Genomic DNA, 19,940 nt, shown 5'->3' with positions numbered 1-19,940 from the left:
ATAATGATAAGGAGCAAGAAGACGAAGAGAAGTCATAGACTTCTCACAGGATTTTTTCAGGGCACCAGAAGATTAACTAGAGCTCCATTTCAGGAGCATTTGTTTTAATCAAATACTTTCATTTGAGACAAAGAGTTGTGATTTTCATAAGGAATTCCTGAATTCCTGGTCCTGGGACCTGCTCTGTGATGGAGCACAGCCTGAGAATTCCGTGGACATCACTCACTGCCACGTGCACGCTCACACACAGGTGTACGCTCGCTTTCTCACACGTGCACACTCTCACCGTAGTAACTAGTATCAGTTGAGTCCTCACTTTGCATCAGGCACTCTGGGAGGTGCACGTGGCCCTATTTTGCCACGGCAGCCACTCGTGTCAGATGAGACTCACTAGCATCGATTTTGCGATAAGGAAAGTGGGATTCAGAGACGCCAGCTGAGCTCTCTGAGAGGAGGCGGTCATCCTGTGTGCAACCCCAACTCAAGGTGCCGTGGCCACCCTAACACGACCCCCGATTAGCAGCCCCCTCAAATGAGGTTGACGTTGTTCCTTGTAACCCCACACAAAAGATGTCCCTAAGCCACAGACCCAGTCATTACCTCCCACCACTGATAGAGAGGGAACCAGCTGAGGACTCGCAGTCATGCCCCATGTTCCGATTTAGCTTTAGGTCTGGGACCTTCTCCTTCCATGTCTCAGTGCCTTTGGTTCAAAGTGCGACCTTAAATGTGTGGCACTTCTTTGACCAGATGCTTATAAAACAAGCTTATTTCTTTTTGGCCACGTCTCACATACGCCCATTGGGGGTTTCAGCAGCTGCTGAGGGAGCCCGTGACTTACCATTCCCTGTCCTACTGAAGAGAGCCAGGCAGAGGGCCAGCTTGGGAGCCTTGGGCAGAGGAGCCTGATAGAAGGAGAGCCAGGCCTCTGCCTCTGAGAAGCTCCGGGACAGGAGGGGAGGCCGCTTCCTTCACGGGAGGCTCCACAGGGAAATGTTAGAGCAGGTCAGCAGGAGACCTGGACTTCCCTCTTGGACAGAAATCTTCATCTACATTTTTGCTAGAAAAGAATACGCCCTGTATCTGTATAGGGCAGAGTACAGAGTTTTTTTGCTTTGGAAAATCCACAGGGCTCTTTCTTACAACTCCAGAGTGCCCTGCTGCAGTCTCCCCTTCCCCCGCCCTCGCCACCCAGGCACGGCCAGGTAATCTGATGAGCTGAAAGGAGGGCAGGCTGTGCTGGATTCAATTTCTCATTAAGGACAGATTTTGGGTTTTGACCATGATTGTTGGTTTATAAATAAAGCGTGCCAAATGTGCTGGGAAAGGAAGACAGTAATGCTTTTGAAACTTTAATGTGGCTGTGAATCACCTGGGGGTGTCATCAAAATGTAGGTGCCAATCCAGTAGGTCTGGGGGGGTGCGGAGAGTCCCCTATTAGCACCTCCTGGGTGAAGCTGATGTGGGGACCACACCCTGAGGACCGACCCATGGTGTCAGGGGAGAGCACAGGGGCGGGGGTTGACTCCGCCATCAGCTCCCCACACCCCAGCCTTTGCTTCTCACCTGCCCGGGAATGACTGTGTGCATCTCATGCCTAGGTTTGTCCACCCCCGTTTTGGGTCCATCAAATGCATCCGCACAGTCCGAGCTGTGGAGGCCGACGAGGAGCTCACCGTGGCCTATGGCTATGACCACAGCCCTCCGGGGAAGAGCGGGCCTGAAGCCCCCGAGTGGTACCAGGTGGAGCTGAAGGCCTTCCAGGCCACCCAGCAGAAGTGAAGGGCCTGGCTCCGGGCTTCAGAGACCTGGAACAGAAACTTGGATCTATGCACTACGTTCATCCGGCGACGGGACAACCAGGGACTGCTCGTGCTGTGACATCACATCCTCTCCCTCTGCGTCCGCGACTTTCTCGCATACTAACTAGGTTTGACTCTATTGCTCATACCAGATTTAACATTAGCTAGCCTTGCAGCAGCGCCCTAACCAAGAGGGATGGCCGAGCACTTGATACAGCATGATGTTCTTGGGTGGTTCAAGTCCAAGTCTGGACCCCGTTCAGAGATGCCAAATGATCAGACTGAAAAAGGGAAAGGGGGTTTTTCAGTCATTTTCAGTCAGTGGTTTTTCCATGACGTTTTTTCCTGTGGCCAGCGCAAAGTGTGTGGCTGTCACACCTGCAGGTGGACCATAGGGAGGATAGAGAATTACTACATTTTTATTCTCTAAATGTAGTATAATTTGCCTTTTAACCTTTGATCTGTACCTTACAGCAGAATGGCTTTGTTTTTCCCCCAGTGAACAGAAGCCCACTTTTTGAGTCGCTTCACCCCTCCGTCCTGCTCTCTATCTCCGACACTTTGTGCAAGAGAAAACTTCCAAACGCAGTTTGTGTCGGCACCAGGATGGAGGTCTCTCTGGCTCTTTCTGTGTCATTGTTTTATTCTTACGTCCTAATAGACAGACCTGGCTCCTAGAGCCGGGGTATTATTATAGCATCATTATTCTCGCATGCAAACAAAGATATCTTTGCGTTAAGATGTGAGAAGAAAGAGTTTACTTTGTTTGCATTAAGTTATGGAAGAGTTGTAATATATATTTTAAGAAAGAGAAGAGGGAAATTAGTATTTCTAAGCAGTAACTGTGGCAACTTTGCAATATCTTCAGTAGTTCTAGTAACTCCTTCCTTTGTGCACACACATCACATGTACATAACACAGAGCAGCCTGGCTTGTGGCACACAGTGCGTCGAATTCCAAGGTCAAAGAGCAAACTTGAACTCTCACACAGAATTCACAAGTTGTGGGTTTATTTTTTTAATCGCTACTATTATGAGAGACATCCTGATCACTAGGTACAAATCAAACCTGGACATTAAAACTCTTCATCCGTGTAATTTCCAAGTACTTATCTGCTTCAGAGCATTGCGAATTACGAATAACACCTGTATAGTTTAAAAGCAACGCTATCAATAGCATTTCAGCCTTTTTGCAAGCCATATGTAATCACAGCTGCAGAAATAAGGAGGGAAATCCCCTGTTTTTAGTTTAGCTAATTAGATATGTCAGATACCTGGGATCGCTCTGAATGAATTCTGAGAGTGTGGGGTTTTGAAAGTGTCCTCGCCACGTGCCACAGCTCTGTCTGCTGTAGATGCCTTGGGGAGGCAGCCCAGAGGTCTGGCGAGCAGCAGCGACTCTGACCTGCAGGTGTCGACGGTGGCACCTCTCACCTGAGCCAGTTTGGTCCTGAAAGCTAAAGCCTTCCAAGCTGTGGTCCGTAAAGAGCTCTGGCAGAGTGGAGAAGGCTTACTGGGAGGGGGATGAGTTAAGAAAAGGGCAGGTGGAAGTTTGATAGTTCTGATATTATCAGCTTCCATTGCTCTTAAAAGTGCTTGACACGGGGCTGCTTACAGCCTTTAGTTTGGGCAGCCCCTGGGCACAGGTTTCAGCCCTCAAGATGATGGCAGAAGCCGCTCTTCCCTTTTTGTGCAAGGCCAGGCTTGCAGGAGCTCCCCTCCCCAGCGGAGCCAGAGCAGCAAGGTGGCCTGGATCCAGGGAGATAAGCTGAAGGTTCACGTATGAGAGGTTGTCAGGGCTGCCAGAAAGATCTCCCACAAAGGACCAGAGAGAGTTTTTCGAGGAAAAGCCACCAGGATAGGATCGCTTCTATTCTGTAGAAAGAGACCGTTCTGTAAACCGTGACAGATGGGCAGTCTTGGGGCATGTATTCTGATTAGTGCTTTGAGTCAAATGGGTCCCCAGATGAGAGACTGTTAGCGAGAGAAAGATGGTTTTGATGAACCCCCGTGGGTTGAGTAGTGGAGTCAGGTCGGTCCGGGAGGTCGGGGACCGGACAGTCAGGTCACACCTCTGGTGCAGCCACACTCTGAGAGATCTCATTTTTGAGGCCTGTCTTGCTCTGGTTGAGCCTGTCCTGGGGATAATTTCTGTCCTAATGGGTTATTCTCATTACCCCATTCAGATGGAATCTATCTTTCCTTCTTCTTTCCTTTTCTTCCTTTTTTTTTTCTTTTTGATAAAAGGGATCTAAGAGTTGTAAGTAGTAATTAACCAATTAATCCATTGCATATTGGATGGTAACACTAGGAGTTTAACATCCAGCAGTGTGTTGACCTTCAGACGAATGAGAGGAAACACACTGGAGCAGGGCCTCCCTCTCTGTCTCCCTCCCCTCTGCCAGGTGCCTTCTGGCTCTTATCTTCCCCTGCGCTCTGTCCCCTCCTCTCTTGTCTGTGGCGAGGCCTGGGTGTCTGGGTAACACCCCAGCTGGTCTCTTCCTCTCTGTCCCTCTCTCTCCTGCATTTTCTAAGCTCCTCCCTTGCTGGTCTCTCCAGCTCTGAGAGCCTTCTCTACCCCCCCCCCCCAGGTCCTTTCTGTTTGTCTTTCTGGCTGCGTGGCCCTCTCTCCATTTCCTCTGTCATGTCTGGCTCAGTGGCTCCTGCTCTCCCCTGCCTCCCCGCCCCCCCACACACACACTCACTCACAAATATAAGGCTTTGTTGGGGTTAGAATCAGAGGGGGCTTGAGATTCACTGATCTGTAGGTAGGGAAAGAAGTTGGGGGGTGGACGTTCCCTAAGGACTAACTGGTGAGTAAATAAGGGATTGTTCCTGTTTGAGCCAAAGTCGAAGGGAAAGCCTTAGGATGTACTTTTCTGCCGACTCTTTGCATCACTGCGGGTCACAACAAAGATGTGGAAGATTCCATGTGGTGGGGAATAAAGAAACCACTTTTGCTCTCCCCAAAACCAGCTGGCGTCTTGGGGGTGCGCAGGCCACCACAGGTCTCGAGGAGATTCATTCAGAGCGGTGTCAGCCCAACTCCTGCATGAGCAGACCTATATCCTTAGCAGCTTTTCTGTGATGAAATAGTCTCTTGTGTTAGGAATAGGAACTAACCCGTAAGAGTTATGCTCCCAAATGGACTTCGGGACGGACTAACAAAAACAGCTGCAGGAGCTGAATTTCCGGTGCAAAGGAAAGATGAAATTAAAAAGCGACAGGCGAGGAACACTTGCATTTTGTAGGACCTATTCTTATTTTAACCTGCTTCCTCCCTGGTCTGCCTAAGAAACTAAGAAGGAAATTAATTTTTTCAAGACCTCTTTGAACCTGCCTGGGGCCATGGTTAAACTTACTGTGCCCCAGGAGGTTCTTCACACTTGAAAAAGTATTTCCTTATCACCAACAATCTGAAAAGGCCAAGGTGGAGGCCAAGGGTAACCGTTTACCACATTCAATTGTAACTTAAAATCGCACTAACTGTGAACAGTGAATTCAAGGGTTGTCTTCTCAGTGCGACGGTATGTGGCACTTTAGTGACTTTCCTTTAATGTAAAAATTTTAAGTCACTCAACTGCAAAATGCATTTAAGATCTTCCAAGAAGGAATAGTTTCCTGTTTTGCTTTGTTTTAAAACAGTTGCCTCAAGTTTCTGTCTTAAGAGTAGTGATTTAGAATCCAGACATCTTTTGTTTTAGGAAAACAAGCAAAACTACAAGACTGATCGTTGTGATGTTTATTTGCCACAGATCAAAGGTTCACAAAATATATTAAATCTACATCTACTTGAGGTCCCCCGATTGGTATTTTTTCGTTGATCCTTCCCTTCAGGAATTGCAGCCTCTGTCACTTTTTTATTTTAAAAATTCTAAATTTTAATGGTTTTATTTTGCCAAATGTGTGCATACATATTCAAAGCAATGAACCAATTTCAAGCCATACGACCACAGAGGTGGGAACCCTTTTCACAAATTTTAATGTGTTTGTATGTAAATAGATGTTTGTATGAAATATTTTCATGGTAGAATGAATATATTTAAGTGAAGTTGAATTATTCCAGTGCTGTTTAAACAAATTACAAAATTTTTGGTGAGAATTACCTGAGTCTATTGAGATATAATGCAGATCAATTTTGATTTTTACAAATCAAAAGCCTACAAATAACTCTGACCCAAGGCAACTTCCCTGTGTTGTTGCGTCTGGTGCCAAGAGAGTTTGTAGGTTTCCCCAGTGCCTCAGCCGCTTCCTGGTGTAAGTTAGGTGCTCGTGGAGGTGTGTCCACCTTTTAGTGACATCACTCGGGGCCTTGGGGGGCCTGCGAGTGGGTTCAAGGCATTAGAGACACTGGTGCATTTATCCAGAGCACAATTTCTTTGCAGGGCAGCAGAATCAGAAGCCAGAGGTGGCCATGTGAACCTGAGAACCAGGTTTTCTGGCCGCCATCAACCGCCACCCTTACTGCCTAGTCACACATGTCAGGGAGGCTGCCCTCAGTGGAGTTGGGGCTCAGACCCCGGGGTGGGACTTCACGGTTTTGCCAGCAGTCCCTGCTTCCTGACCTCTACCTCGCAGAGAGGAAGGAGGAGGGCGCAGCTGGCAAGGGGCCCATTTCTCAGCACAGTACGTTTCCTGTCTCAGCTCTGGGAGACTATGCACGAAGGCACCAAACTTCTGACCAGAGAGAGACGCCCTTGGATAACGTCGGTCCTTGCTTCCTCTGTCTGTGACTTCAGTCCCAAGACCAATCACATCCCTAGGACATACCTCCCAAGTCTCCCGACTCTTAGGTTACTAAAATATTCCTTTATAATGATTTTCAACTTGAGTGGGGGTTTTCTTTTTCAGCTTTGGTCCTGGATATAATGAATTGATCACTTTTATGACAAATTTCACTGTGTATACTAGCAATATGTACACACCTGCCAATGTATGTTAACATATTGACTTGGTTACATTTGGGGTTACGATAATTAATCTTGATTCATGTATTGGGAAATACAGGGATTATGTAATGCCTGCTTCTCATAGTAGAAATTCAGTTCATGGTTCTGAGCTCCCTACTTCAACAGCTTTTTCCTCCTGGGTTTTCTACATTCTCTTTTTATTGTGAAATGCATTTACGAGGTTGTGAGGTATGAGTATGGATCGGAAGCCAGGGGTATGCTTTCAGCATTTATTGCAACCAAAAGTTAACCCCAGCACAGTTAATGAGCATCTTTGACTGTTCTTCTGTGGAATTTGAACTAAATCTATGAGCCTTATTCAATATCTATAATTCTATGATTTTTTTAAATTATGGGAAATTAATGAAAGATGTTTACATGAATAACGTTTGCCCTTACTGTGTTATGAATGAGTTTTTTGTAGTGTGTCTGGGTGCATGTGCAAGAGAGTAGGAAAAATGTTTCTGAAACAAAACTTGACAAATATTTGTAATGAAAAGTAAATTTAAAGATTGCTATAATTGCGCTATAGAAACAATGCAAGTATTAAACAAAATATACAATCATCTGTCATTGTCTTCCTTTGGGCGTCAAGGGCAGAAAGGGAATAACATTTTCCTATGAGCCGCCCACCCGTGTATCTAAATTACTAAGCAAACTTTACATTTTAAGTTGTTTAAAAATACTGTTAATCATTTCCCATTTTTGGAGCATTGTAGTTAAGACATGAGGAGGCGTGTGGAAGGATGAGGAGTTTGCTGTGTAATTGGCGTTACTCCGTATACATCCATGAATCCAGAAAAATTAGCAAAATCAACCCAAAGTCTCTCTGATGGACGGCGTAAATGGCAAGGACATTGAACATAAATGAGATGACAGGCAGGGAAACTACCTGGCGGATGGGACTACAAAGTAAAAAATCGCTGTCTGGGAGCCATGTTCAGATCAGGCTGCAGACACCTAAAGTCACCAGAGAAAGAAAAAAATGGCTCTCCAACCAGCAGGACTTAGTTTGATAAAATATCTTTAAAAAACAATCAGGCTGTTTGGAATTTTCTTCAAAATGCAGTGCAGGAGGAGGGAGAGTGGACGGGGATGCAGACAAAACCCCACTGGCCCTGTGTGGGTGAAGCCGGGAGGCGGCGACGTGGGGGTTCGTTACCTTACCCTGTGTGTGTATATGTGTCCAAGTCTGCACAATAAAGGGTTAAGGAAAAAAGAGAACGCTATTGACTACAAACATATTTAAACACAGGTGTCACAGAGGTAAGCATTACCTGTCCTAATTCTATCCGAGTAATTGCCTTTCTTGAATTTCCTGGCTCAGCGGCAACTAACCGCTCCCGTGAAAAAGCTGTTAGGGAGCCTTAAATGTTCCTGCGTGACAGTGCAAACGCCCTCTTCCGCATCCCCGGAGGGGGTATCCTGATGATGCCAGCACAGCCCCGCAATCCACAGCCTCGTTCTTCCGTACCTGCCACCAGGCCCGGATTCTGGTCTGGAGTCTAGTCTTGCGACAAAGAATTATAAAAAGGTTACCATTTGAGATATTACTAGTAAACCCATCCAACCAGGCACAGGTGAACCCGTGTGGTCACAATGCACTGAAAGTGAGTGAACGGAGGGGGCGCTGCCGTCAGCCCCTGCCCCTTGGGGACTGCAGACTCTGGGTCCCTGATTCCCTGTGTGTGAGCCACGTGTGTGTCTGACAGCCAGTGCCCACTCATGTGCCAAACAGTAGCAATGCCGAATTTCTACATCGGCATCATCTCCGCGCGCATTCACGCAAGCACGGAATTCTACTGCCCTCCCCACGCGCTGGTGAATTGGCTTCTGCACCCCTGGGGGGCATGCTCTTACCTTTCTGTCTGGTGAAGCAACACAGTATTTCCTAGTATAACAGAAGACGTTATTTTTTTCTTCTTCTCATTTTTAAAAGCTTTTTTTCCATTCTGAAGTCTGGTCTTCAGCTGGGATGATTGCCCAGGTACACAGGACATTGAACACCCCGAGCCGGAAGCATGCTTCGCCAGCAGACACACCAGGACGCGCGTGCCTGGGGTCAGCAGCCTTCCCGAGGCCCAGAACAATGAAAGGGGCCAACCCTCGGTTATCTGCACCCCTCCCTGCTGGGGACGGGGGTTCCCCCGAGGCTTTATTAAATGTTTCTTAATTTTGTTTTGTTTTCGTATTTTGAAGTCAACCTTTTTTTTCCTCTCGGGTCCCCCAAATTTTCACACATCTTCAGGAAGCACCTTGGTCCTAGACACGGGGCTGCACTGCCTACCAGATAAAGAGCTAGCTGTCCGGGGGAGGAGACAGCAGAGGGTGACTGAGCCAGTGGCCTCCGAAATAGAAAGGGATTTCAAGCCCCAAACCTCTGCCTCCCTAAGGCAGCTGCCATTGCCTCAGTTCCAAAACCTGGGCTGAAGGGCTGGCGCCTGAGGCTGAGAGAGGAAGAAAGGGTGAGGCGTGAAAGCTGCCTCTAGGAGACAAGTTTCCTGCCTGTGCAGCCTAGTCAGGGGGGCCCCTCTGAGGCTTTAGGCTTCAGGACAGTAGTAATGAGGTGTCATCCGAGCAAGCCTTTTCGCTGGTCAGAAACTCCGGATTGGGGCACACAATTTGGAAGTCCAGTAGCTTTTTGTTTTGTTTTGTTTCTGCTGTGGGGGATATCTGAAATAATGAGTATCTAATTTGAATTCAATTCATAAAACCAAAAAAGATTCTGGCTGTAGGAAATTTAGGGATGATGCTCCCATAAGACAAAAATGCAATAGAAAGGGAAGAAATCCGTATTAGAAATGACTGTCAATTGAATAAAGTCCTATTCATACTTCTAAGAGGATTTCATTGGTTGAAATCAACCCAGTAATTGTCTGAAGACATAAAAGGGGACAGGTGTTATTATCGACCCAGTTCTGCAGATGGGGAAACTGAGGCTGGGAGAGGTAACATGGACTGTAGAGGTCTCACCAAGATTTAGTTGGTAAAACTGGATGTTCCTTGCTTCCCGTCATGATTCAAGAAAAAAAGATGAGGACTTCAGCGTTCTAAGCTCATTACCTTTTTAAAGAATTGCTGCTGTTTTTTTCAGCTTCGCCAAGAAGTTAAAAGCAGAGTGACTTCATTTTTACTTTCATGTAACAAAACTCCCAAAAGACACATGTTCTCAGCAGAGTCTGAATGCACTATCGCGGTTTCACCGGCTGGGCCCGAGTTGCTCGTTTTCACCAAGCATGACTCAGCCACCACATCAGGAATGTTCTTCCTCTTCAAACCTCTTGGAGCCAAATTGTTGAAGAATTGAGCGGGATCACTTACAAATAGGAGTGACTGTCAAATGGTGGACACTTTGGGGAGAAGGGATTGTGGCGGGGACAAACGACATCAAATATAGATGCTGGCTGTGAATATGTGAAGACTGTATGTAATCAAAGCTCCTGGAAGAAGAGGTAACGAAAGTAGTTCCCCCTCCTCCCACAGGAATACTCTAGGGAGGAATGGAGTGAAACTGGTGGGATTTAATAGGCTTCATTATTGTGAAAATCTTGATTTCACACTTAATGTTTCTAAACCCAGTGTATTTTTTTATAAGATTTTATTTATTTATTTTTAGAGACAGGGGAAGGGAGGGAGAAAGAGGGAGAGAAATACAGTGCGTGGTTGCTTCTCGTGTGCCCCCTCCTGGGGACCAGGCCTGCAATGCAACCCAGGCATGTGCCCTCAGTGATCCTCTGCTTCGTAGTCTGGTGCTCAATCCACTGAGGCTCACCAACCAGGGCTAAACCCAGTGTATTTTGATACTTGCATTTAATGACTGTCAAAGTCAAGGGGGAAAAAAGACCTCACAAAGATCCTTGGGTCCAAAGAGAAGAACATAGTCAACCAGGCTTATTAAACCTGAAAGCCGAGTTTTCAGTCCCACCCACCACATTTTTACTGCAAGGTTTTACACAACACTACACATACGTTTTCACAAATGGATCCAAACTCCAGCACAAGTCTTAGTTTGGAACATTTTTAAACAGAATGGAAAATTTAACTTCTGAAGTACTCAGAAGCATTTTTAGAGGTAGAGGTGACACAGATTTTAGAAAGAAAGCCCATCAGATGGAAACATGTCCAAACATCCAGCAGGAAAAGACAGTTTTTCTAAAGCTAACTCTTAAAGTAGCCTATTCCTTAGTGTGCAAGATATATTCCAGACACCGTCATTACAGAACCAAGTGTCGTTTTGTGAAAGGAAAACGCGGACGCAGCACACCTTCCCGCTGGTCAGTCTTCCTCGGCCACGGGGTAACCAGGGAGACGGCCGAGCGGCACTGATGGAAACGCAACTTCCGTTTTGGCAAAGCTGGTTTATTGAACTTCATGAGGGCAATGTTACAGTGACATTAGCCCACAACATTATTTAGTTCAGACTGCGTGAGGCCACAGCACTGTACTGTCGACAAAGCGCTGTCATTAATAGGCAACCACATCGAATTCTGGATCGGCTTCCTCGGGTGCTCTCAAAGGAAGACCTCTCCAAAACACAGCTGACGCTCTTCAGTTGAAGGCCACAGTTAAAATGAACCCACACAGGAGTTACCAAATGTGTGATTTGTGCTTTAAAAGTTAATAGCTGTTTGATAGCCACCATTTTGGAAGTGACTTCTCAATAGTCAATGAAGTATTTTATAAATATTTTAGAAAATATCTAAACGCTTTATCCCCATTCAACTAATAAGTATATTCTTTTAAAAAATAATACATAGAAAAAATTAAAATAAATCATTACAAATGATACAAATATTTTTAAATTAATAAATATTAAAGTGAAAAAAATAAGTCCTTTCACAGAACTGTAAAGAATAGTTACTACTGAGTTCTTACAAAAAGAAACAAATTCCTTTTTTTAAAAAACCATTAATAACAGCAGTCCGTAAACTTTCTTCCCCCACTCTAGAAAATGTTTTCAAAAGCAACAGATTCCCTTCTTTAAAGACTATTATGCCCAACACAATTATTACAGTTGCCACTGTTTCACTACAAAAAGTTCCAAATCAATAGGCATTTAGATAAAGTCAAATCATTTTTAATTCTATCATAAAAATGGATTAATCTCTGAACACAAATAAAGCCAATTTGTTTTTCCCTAAGCTCTAATATTAAAAACTGAACAATTATGTTCTATAATCATTATTTTAGTTAGTTCATTTAATAATCTCATTTTCATAATTAAATTACCCAGTTAGGACCACGATGATGATAAAACTAAAATCCTAAACTAAATGAGATACATAGTTAATTAGTTCCCCACATTCTGAAAATGTTCTAAGTACAATCATCTTTCGGTTTCGTCTCCTCCAAAATAACCGAGGACAGCAACCTATCAGAACCAACCAATGTGCGCACTTCAGCTGAAGTTCATGGCTTACATTCCATTCACGTAACAGTTTCATATGCAAGCTTACTATTTTCTATGTGCAAAGTCTTAAATTCAAAGTAAAAATATCTAGGGGTAAAAAAACTGTTTCAAATATCCTTTCTGCCAGTGAAGGATAGACAAGATTTTTTAAATATCTAACTTGCTTTTCATACTGAGGAGGAAGAGCATGTTGTGGCCATAAAATTTCAAGATTTTAAGAACTGACGTGTTCTTAACACATACTATTACAGAACACATATGTGTTCTGTAACACATACTGTTACAGAAATACATCTACACTCATAGCAATTAAGGGCATATGCTCAGAGCTACAATCCAGGGGGAAGATGATCTGTTAGTTCAGCCTTCAGTCGTGAAGTTGATTGGCGGGGGGAGAGACACTGGGCCAGTCACACATCTTAAAATCTCCAAAAGCTGAGTCTCCTGTAATAGCCAATGTTTACCCACTTCCCGCAAGTCTCCACTCCTCACAGGCTTTCCATTTGTTTCTTACTGTTCAAAGATACCATAATAAAATATAAAGCACCTTATTATGTCACTTCATTTGCACTAAAATTTCACTTATTTTTGCATATTTTAATAGAATTTAGTAAGAAAACAATACAAATCACTCTTTTAAAAATAACAATCATTTCTGTAGAACTCATTGATACTGATTAGAAACATCAAGCGAAACATCAAGAACTATTGGGAAAGTCATTCTGTACAGACGGAGACTCAGAAAACATTCTATGCCTTCCCCTCCCACCGGAACCACAGCCTTGGCTCTAAAGTGTACCGATAACGACGCAGTTAAACCCAGTAAGAATGCAAAGCAAGAACTATAGGGAGAGGCCACAAGTCTTCACCCTGCTGAGAAACCTCCCTTTCGAAGGACATACCATTAAGTGTGTACCAAACCCCGGGCACTTTTCTCAGTCACTGAACACAGGACGGAACAGTCGCTGACTCTCGAAACCCCCGCAGGCTCTTGCTGGAAGCCGCCTTCCCTGGCTCTAATGGAAAGATGCTCTGAGCGTCCTCCCTTTGCTTCATTTTCAACCTCACCTGACAAGCAGGTTTTTTCTCCGGGGGTCACAGCGGCACCCTGGATTACATAGACAGAGTGCGCATGGATCCCATAAACAGTGAGGCGGCAGGATGATCCATACATTCAAGATTAAGTCTCAACGAGGATCACCGTCATACTTCGAACTCATCTCTCTAGTCAGAATCAAACGGTGTGATGAACACCGTCGTTCAGCACCAGCACGTCGCTGCAGGCTTCGGTTCGGGCTTCAGCGTGACCCCGTCCCCCGGGGGCTGAATGAGCATCAGCGGTTTGTGGCTCTTCAGCTTATGAGCCAGGGTCATAAATATGGCTTCCACGTGGTCGTTGTCATTGGGGTTTTTGGCAGAGGTTTCGAACAAAGGCATACTGTGCGTGTCAGCAAATTTCTGTGCCAAGTCTGTAGGTACCTGGATGGCACTCCTTAGGTCACACTTATTTCCAACCAGAATCCGTGGTATGTCATTGGCTAGCAAGTGTTGTTTGCATTCTTCTATCCAAGACGGCAGGCTGTGGAAACTCGCCGCGTTGGTCATGTCGTACACGAAGACCACGGCGTGCACGTTCCTGTAGTAGTGCTGCACCATGCTCTTTCTGAACCGCTCCTGCCCCGCTGTGTCCCAGAGCTGGATCTGAACAGGGAAACGGAGAACAAGCAAGTGAAGACGCAGACCTGAAAAGGAGACGACCCTTCGGAACATCACCAACTGTGCGCCTGGAGGTCCACACGTGTCCTTATCTAACCTTCACAGTGGCCCGACACGGTAGCAGCACCCCAGTGATTCAGGGGAGAAAACAGACTCTGAAAGATTAAGGAACTTGCCTGAGGACCAGGGCAACCAACCACCTCCGTTCACCTGACTCTGAGAGGGTTCTGGGAATTTGGGATTCTAGTTTCAAAACGGCAACAGTTGCAGGCAAAGCTGGCCACCCTATTTAGGACACACAGCCGATCCTTACCCTTTCACAGGTTGAGATTTGGGCCAGGTAGGTCTGGCTCCAAAGCCCAAGCACTTTTTCCCAGAACTCCTGCTTCTTCCAAAGTAAATGCCCTCTCCAACTTCAGAAGCCCCCTTATTTAATCTGCCCACAGGTTCCTAAGTCTAAACTGATTCTGACGAAAAATATTCAGCCCTTTCTTACTCTATCTTTTCCTCTGCGATGGATTAAAATTGTTCTTCTTTTTTCTTTTTGAATCCTCACCCCAGGACATGTGATTTTAGAGACAGAGGAAGGAAGGGCGGGGAGGGAGACAGAAGGAGGGAGGGAGAGAGAGAAAGAAACATCGATGTGAGAAACATCAAACATTGCTTGCTTTCTGTACCCACCCCGACCACAAATTGAACACACAACCTAGGTATATGCCCCAAATGGGAATCGAACCCTCAACTTTTATGCATAAGATGATGCTCCAACCAAGCCCACCCAGCCAGGGCACAAACTGGTCTTAACTCCCTAACACAGTGCACCCAAAGGACTATGCCTCGAATGGGACAATGAAAAACTAGAGTGGAAAATTCAACAACAAACCTATAGATTCCAACAGAATTGGAGTCTGCATGTTGGAAGGGAGGCATTTGATGGTGGTTTTAGAGGAGTCAGTGGTGCCTTAGAACAAAGTGTGTCTAAGGGCATCCCGTCAGGAGCCTCGGCCCTTGTCACTAACCCTCACTCTCAGGTGCCAGCCCTTCCCGCAGAAAGCCAGTCTCGGCCTCGGCTTTACTGCCTGCTCCACTCTTTGTGTCCCTGGCCTCAGGAGCCACCGATAATAATTAAAGAAGAATCGGGAGAGGGTGGAATGTTTTCCCGACACCCAAATAGGAACTATCATGTACAGGATGTTTCGGCAGGAATACAGGTTTTTCTAAACAACTCCCTGTCATATAGAAACTACTAGCAAAAGCAAGGTCTCTCCTCAAAGGCAACAGGGCTTCACTGCCCCTGTATCTCGGGCAGTACTCAGATGACTGTTTAATAAGTAATATTTATTACATGGATTTTCCATTCTTGAGAAATTCCTTTGGTCTTACTTCGATGACTCCCAGCACATGAGATATTGACAGTGAGTCCGTAGATGACCCCTACACTCCTGCTGTGCAAAGTGGGGTCCTGGGGCTGGCAGCATCTTATGGAGTCAGAATCTGCCTTTCAAAAACACAAGATCCCCAGGTGATCAGCATGACAGTGCAGTTGGAGAAGAGCTGCCTTAGAACTTTGCTACATACAAATTCTTCCACTCCCCAACTGTAATCTCCGCATCACCATGAGAAAAGATGGAGCGCACACCTTGCGCGAGGCCAGCATTTAACCCACCGTGGCGCTGGGGCATGTGCCATCCCGGGGCGTCCTTCCTCCCTGAGAGTCCCCAATCCGCTCACCTTGATGCGCTCCCCATCAATCTCCACCGCTCGTTCTCGGAAATCCACCCCGATAGTTGCCTCGGTGCGGTCGGGGAAGCGGCCGGCACAGAAGCGGTAGGTCAGGCATGTTTTGCCCACATTGGAGTCGCCGATCACGATTATCTTGAAGATGCGGGAGCGAGCAGGCGGCAGAAACACTGAAGACCCCGACAGCGCTCCGCTGGACATGAAGCTCGTCTCCAGCGACGACTCCATTTCAGAAGCCATGCTCCTGACCCGCTCCAAACGGAGGCGGCGGCAAGAGGACGCAGACCAGCTGGGAAATTACGCCACTGCAAGCTAGCCAGTGCGGCCAGCCCACCGGCTCGGCTGCGCAGAGTCACCGGAGCCACCACCCGAGGCCGGTAGCGCGTGCGCACCTTCTGCCCTGGCCCCGCCGCGCAGGTGAGTCGCCAGTTCGCCCAGCCTCGCGGGGCTCCCGCCGCTGCCTGGCCCGGCCGCAGCCCGGGGTCACTCGCGGAAGGCCAGCCCGAAGGGTGCCAAGTGGCGCGTCCAGGCCCGGCCCGCCACGTCCAAGGCCTCCGCCCTCCGGAGGAAGCCACGCACCCAGTCTGGGGGCGGAGAGAGAAAGGCCGCTGGGAGGGAGGCGGTACTGCCCAGCGCACTCTCGCGAGAGGGCCGAAGAGCCGCCTCTTGGGGGGGGGGGAGGGGCGTGCGCCCAGGGAGGGGCCGAAAGGCAGATGGAAGGCTCGGGCTTGCGGGCAGGCGCCCTCGTCCACCAATTGTTGGGGCATCCCAGCACGTGCCGGTGGAGGCGGGTTTCTCTGGACCCCAGGAGTTGGGACAGCAACGGGGACTGGAGGGGGCGGGACGCTGGGTCCCACCGGCAGCCGGCCCACTGCTGGAAGCCCCTGGGGAGGAGCTGCGGTTCAAGCGAAGCGGGGCAGCCTTCGGGCTTGGCTGGCGCGTGGTTGTGGGGAAGCAGGTGGGAATTAGGGGTCACCCACCGCGTCGACGAGAAGGATTTGTATTGGTGCCTGCTAGGCCCCAGGAGGGTATCCGCGGGACCCTGGTACCCAGCGCCCCTTTGACTAATGCCCCCGGCCCAAGAAGTAGAGTAAGTAGGTACATGTGGGCCACTTGGGGGCATTGAACTCTGGAGCCATTACTAGAGGGTGTCTCTGATGAGAATAAAATCCATTATGCTCTAGTTCTGTCTTACCCCTGGGTGCAGATGATGTAGCCATTAAATATTACTGAGCGCATGCAGAAGTTGTCTTTGACAAAGTACCGTACCTAATAGACAAGACCACCCAGCCTTAAAGAATCTTCTCTGGATTACCGTGAAGTCTTTAGAGGAAGCCTACCATACTTTAAGTCATACAAAATATTCAAAATGCGCAAACATGGCTGTTTGTGAAAAGTTGTTTTGTAATGACCAGACTTTTTTTTTTTCCTGTTTGAGGAAATAGGCTGTTTTCAAAGTCAAGCACTATGGAGAGGACAGACAGGCCTTAAACAGAGGGAGAGGAATACTAGAGCACTAAAAGTTGTAGGAAAGGAGATAAAGTACTTGTTCCACTTGATAAAATGAAAATGTAGTCCGAGCAAGTTAGTGGTAGGACCTGAGCATGCCAAGTCTGAACAGGAATTTGCAGAGCATTAAAACCAGTAATTTCTGTTGCAGCAGAAAAACTTTATACAGTTACTAATACGTCAACTTATGTTAGCCAGGAAAAAGAAAGTTCACTCACCTGGTTGAATGTGTATGCCAATTACAGTTATTCAGTTTCCTGTCCCAGGAACTGGAACAGGGGCTGGAAAATTTTAATTGTCTATGAGGTTATTTTCATGAAGATGAGTCATCCCCGAAACTATTCAAGAGCCTTGGAATACACTGCTCTGATTTACTCTACCTATATCCCCATCAAAGGAGAGAATCTGAAGATTTAGGACAAAAAGCAGTAAAGACTTTAAAAGTGAATAATCATGTAATTTCAGAGGAGGGTGAAAAAAGCATCAACATCTTTGTACCCCAAGACCTTGCTCTTTGTTTTTATATTCTTTTTGTTGTTGTTAGCTTTTGGTAAACTGCATCAGAAATTTATCTTTTCTATTTGTCCAAATTTCATTCATATTTTACACCCTAATTCAAAAGTCTCAATTCTGTGAAGCTTTTTTTTTTTGATTCAGCTCAAAAGGCTCTGCTTTATTCCAAGTCTGATATGCTCTTGGGGGTATTGCTCAGGTGGCCTTTAAAAGCTGCCTTCATTGTTAAAGTTTCACAAGGATGTGCTGGGTTTTACCCACTGGACTGTCAGCTCCTGACTATGCACTGATGGCTCATTGTTATTCAGCAAATGATGAATACATTAGTGACGTGGGGAGTTTCTTGTGTAAGGATTGTCCATTTGAACCCTTTACCAGTTATAAACAGTTTGGCACCACTTACGGAAATACCACTGTAGACACTGGACGTGGTTTTGTGTTTTGTATTCTCAGCTTGCAGGTGGAGAGACCCCTCGTGTGACTAAAGTATATATTATTATTCTTAATTGAGAAACCCTAGAACCTCCAGGTTGAAGGAGATTCTACTTCCCAGAAAAGTGGACTTTTTAGAAGTGGGCAAATTATAAAAGTCTTCTTTCACAGAAAGAAGGAACGCCTGCCTTTTGCAACAGCATGGATGGAACTGGAGAATATGATGATAAGTGAAATAAGCCAGTCGGTGAAAGACAAATACCATATGATCTTACTTATTAGAGGAATCTAATGAACAAAACAAACCAACGAGCAAAATAGAACCAAAGACATAGAAACATAGAAAAGACCGATAGTGGCCAGAAGGGAGAGGGGAGGGGACTAGTCAAAGAACATGTGTGAATGACCCAAGGACGTGGACAACGATGTGGGGGTTGACTGGGATGGGGGGTGGGCTGGGCAGAGGAGGGCAAAGGGGGAAAATTGGGACAACTGTAATAGAATAACTATAAAATAAAATAAAAAATATTGGAAACGTGCAGTAAAAAGCAAAATGTGGGAGAGGGGAGCTAAAGACTGAAGAAACTTAACCAAATGCAATGGGAGCTTTAACTGAATACTGAGAATGTTAACAACTATAAAGGATATTTGGGGGTTTAATTTGGGAAATCTGAATCTGTGTATACATTAGATGATGCTATTGATTCTATTAACTTTTTAGATTTCATAATGGTATTGTGGTCCTTTAGGAGGATGCCTTTGTTCTTGGGAGACATGCTAAAATATATATGTGAAGTGTTAAAAAAACAAAAAGTCTCATTTTTAAATTTTGCAGTTGACTATTTAAAGCAAAAATAATAGCAATATACTGTGGGGATTATAACACATATAAAATGTATGCCCATAATATCACAAAGGATGGGAGGGAAAACCAGAAATATCTCTTATGTTGCAGGTATTATTTGAAGGTAGGCTTCTGAGTCAAAGATGCATAATGTAAAATGTAGAAACACTAAAATAATAAAACAAGCATAGCTAAGCATCCAACAGAGGAATTAAAATGGAATACTACAAATTAATCCAAAAGGAGCCAAGAAAAGAAAAAAAATAAAAATGTAGATTGGCCAAATAGAAAAATATTAACCATATCAAAAATTAACTATAAATGGTCTGAACAATTAAAAGGAAGATACAAACCCTGTCTGGTGTAGCTCAGTGGATTGAGTGCTGGCCTGTGAACCAAAGGATCACTGGTTTGATTCCCAGTCAGGGCACGTGCCTGGGTTGCAGGCCAGGTCCCCAGTATGGGATGCAGGAGAGGCAACCACACATTGATGTTTCTGTCCCTCTCCCCCTCCTTTCCCCTCTAAAAATAAATAAAATCTTAAAAAAAAAAAAAGACACACTTCTGTAAATAAACGAGCAAGGCCCAGGTATGTACTCTTTTCCCCTGCCCCTGCCAAAAAAGGGGCATCACTAACATAAAGACAGATAAGTTCAAGTAATTTGATGGAAAAATATGTAAACAGAATAAAGCTGGAATGCATGTTAGACTAAGTAGACTTCAGGAAAAGGAATTTGGCCTGTCTTCAAGACGAGATAAAAAGGGACATTTCATAATAATAAAATGGTCAATTCATCAAGAAAATACAGTAAGAAAGCTTCAAATTACATGAAGACTGACAAAACAGAAAAGAGAAATAGACAAATCCACAATTACAGCTGAGACTTCAACAGATCCCTGCCAGTGTTTGATCAACAAGTTCATAGATTTTAAAAATCAGTAATACTGTATGTCAACTATAGTTATGCTTAGTGAAAGAAATCAGATTTTTAAAAAGGTAAGTACTGTATGATCTCATTTATAGAA

The 19,940-nt window shown here is 45.6% G+C and overlaps 2 protein-coding genes across 3 annotated transcripts in view; one reads left to right on the top strand and one right to left on the bottom strand.

The window, feature by feature from the left end:
• Positions 1-7,316, top strand: part of SETD7 (SET domain containing 7, histone lysine methyltransferase) — a 41,767-nt gene extending 34,451 nt beyond the window's left edge. For both annotated transcript variants that reach the window (XM_024569290.3, XM_045202255.3), the window contains exon 9: positions 1,602-7,316. In XM_024569290.3, the coding sequence (XP_024425058.1) occupies positions 1,602-1,782 (181 nt within the window). In that variant the 3' untranslated portion in view covers positions 1,783-7,316. The remainder of the gene's footprint in view (positions 1-1,601) is intronic.
• A 3,061-nt stretch (positions 7,317-10,377) lies between these two features.
• RAB33B (RAB33B, member RAS oncogene family) lies at positions 10,378-16,100 on the bottom strand. The gene is made up of 2 exons (XM_024569190.4): positions 15,608-16,100; positions 10,378-13,861 (listed from the first exon to the last, which is right to left on the bottom strand). Exons 1-2 carry the CDS (start codon positions 15,854-15,856, stop codon positions 13,421-13,423), a joined length of 690 nt encoding a protein of 229 aa, XP_024424958.2. The 5' UTR covers positions 15,857-16,100; the 3' UTR covers positions 10,378-13,420.
• Positions 16,101-19,940: the final 3,840 nt, after the last annotated feature.

This window comes from Desmodus rotundus, chromosome 9 (genome assembly GCF_022682495.2).
Source record: "Desmodus rotundus isolate HL8 chromosome 9, HLdesRot8A.1, whole genome shotgun sequence".
Classification (NCBI taxonomy): Eukaryota; Metazoa; Chordata; class Mammalia; order Chiroptera; family Phyllostomidae; genus Desmodus; species Desmodus rotundus.
This window is presented reverse-complemented; position numbering and strand designations above follow the sequence as displayed.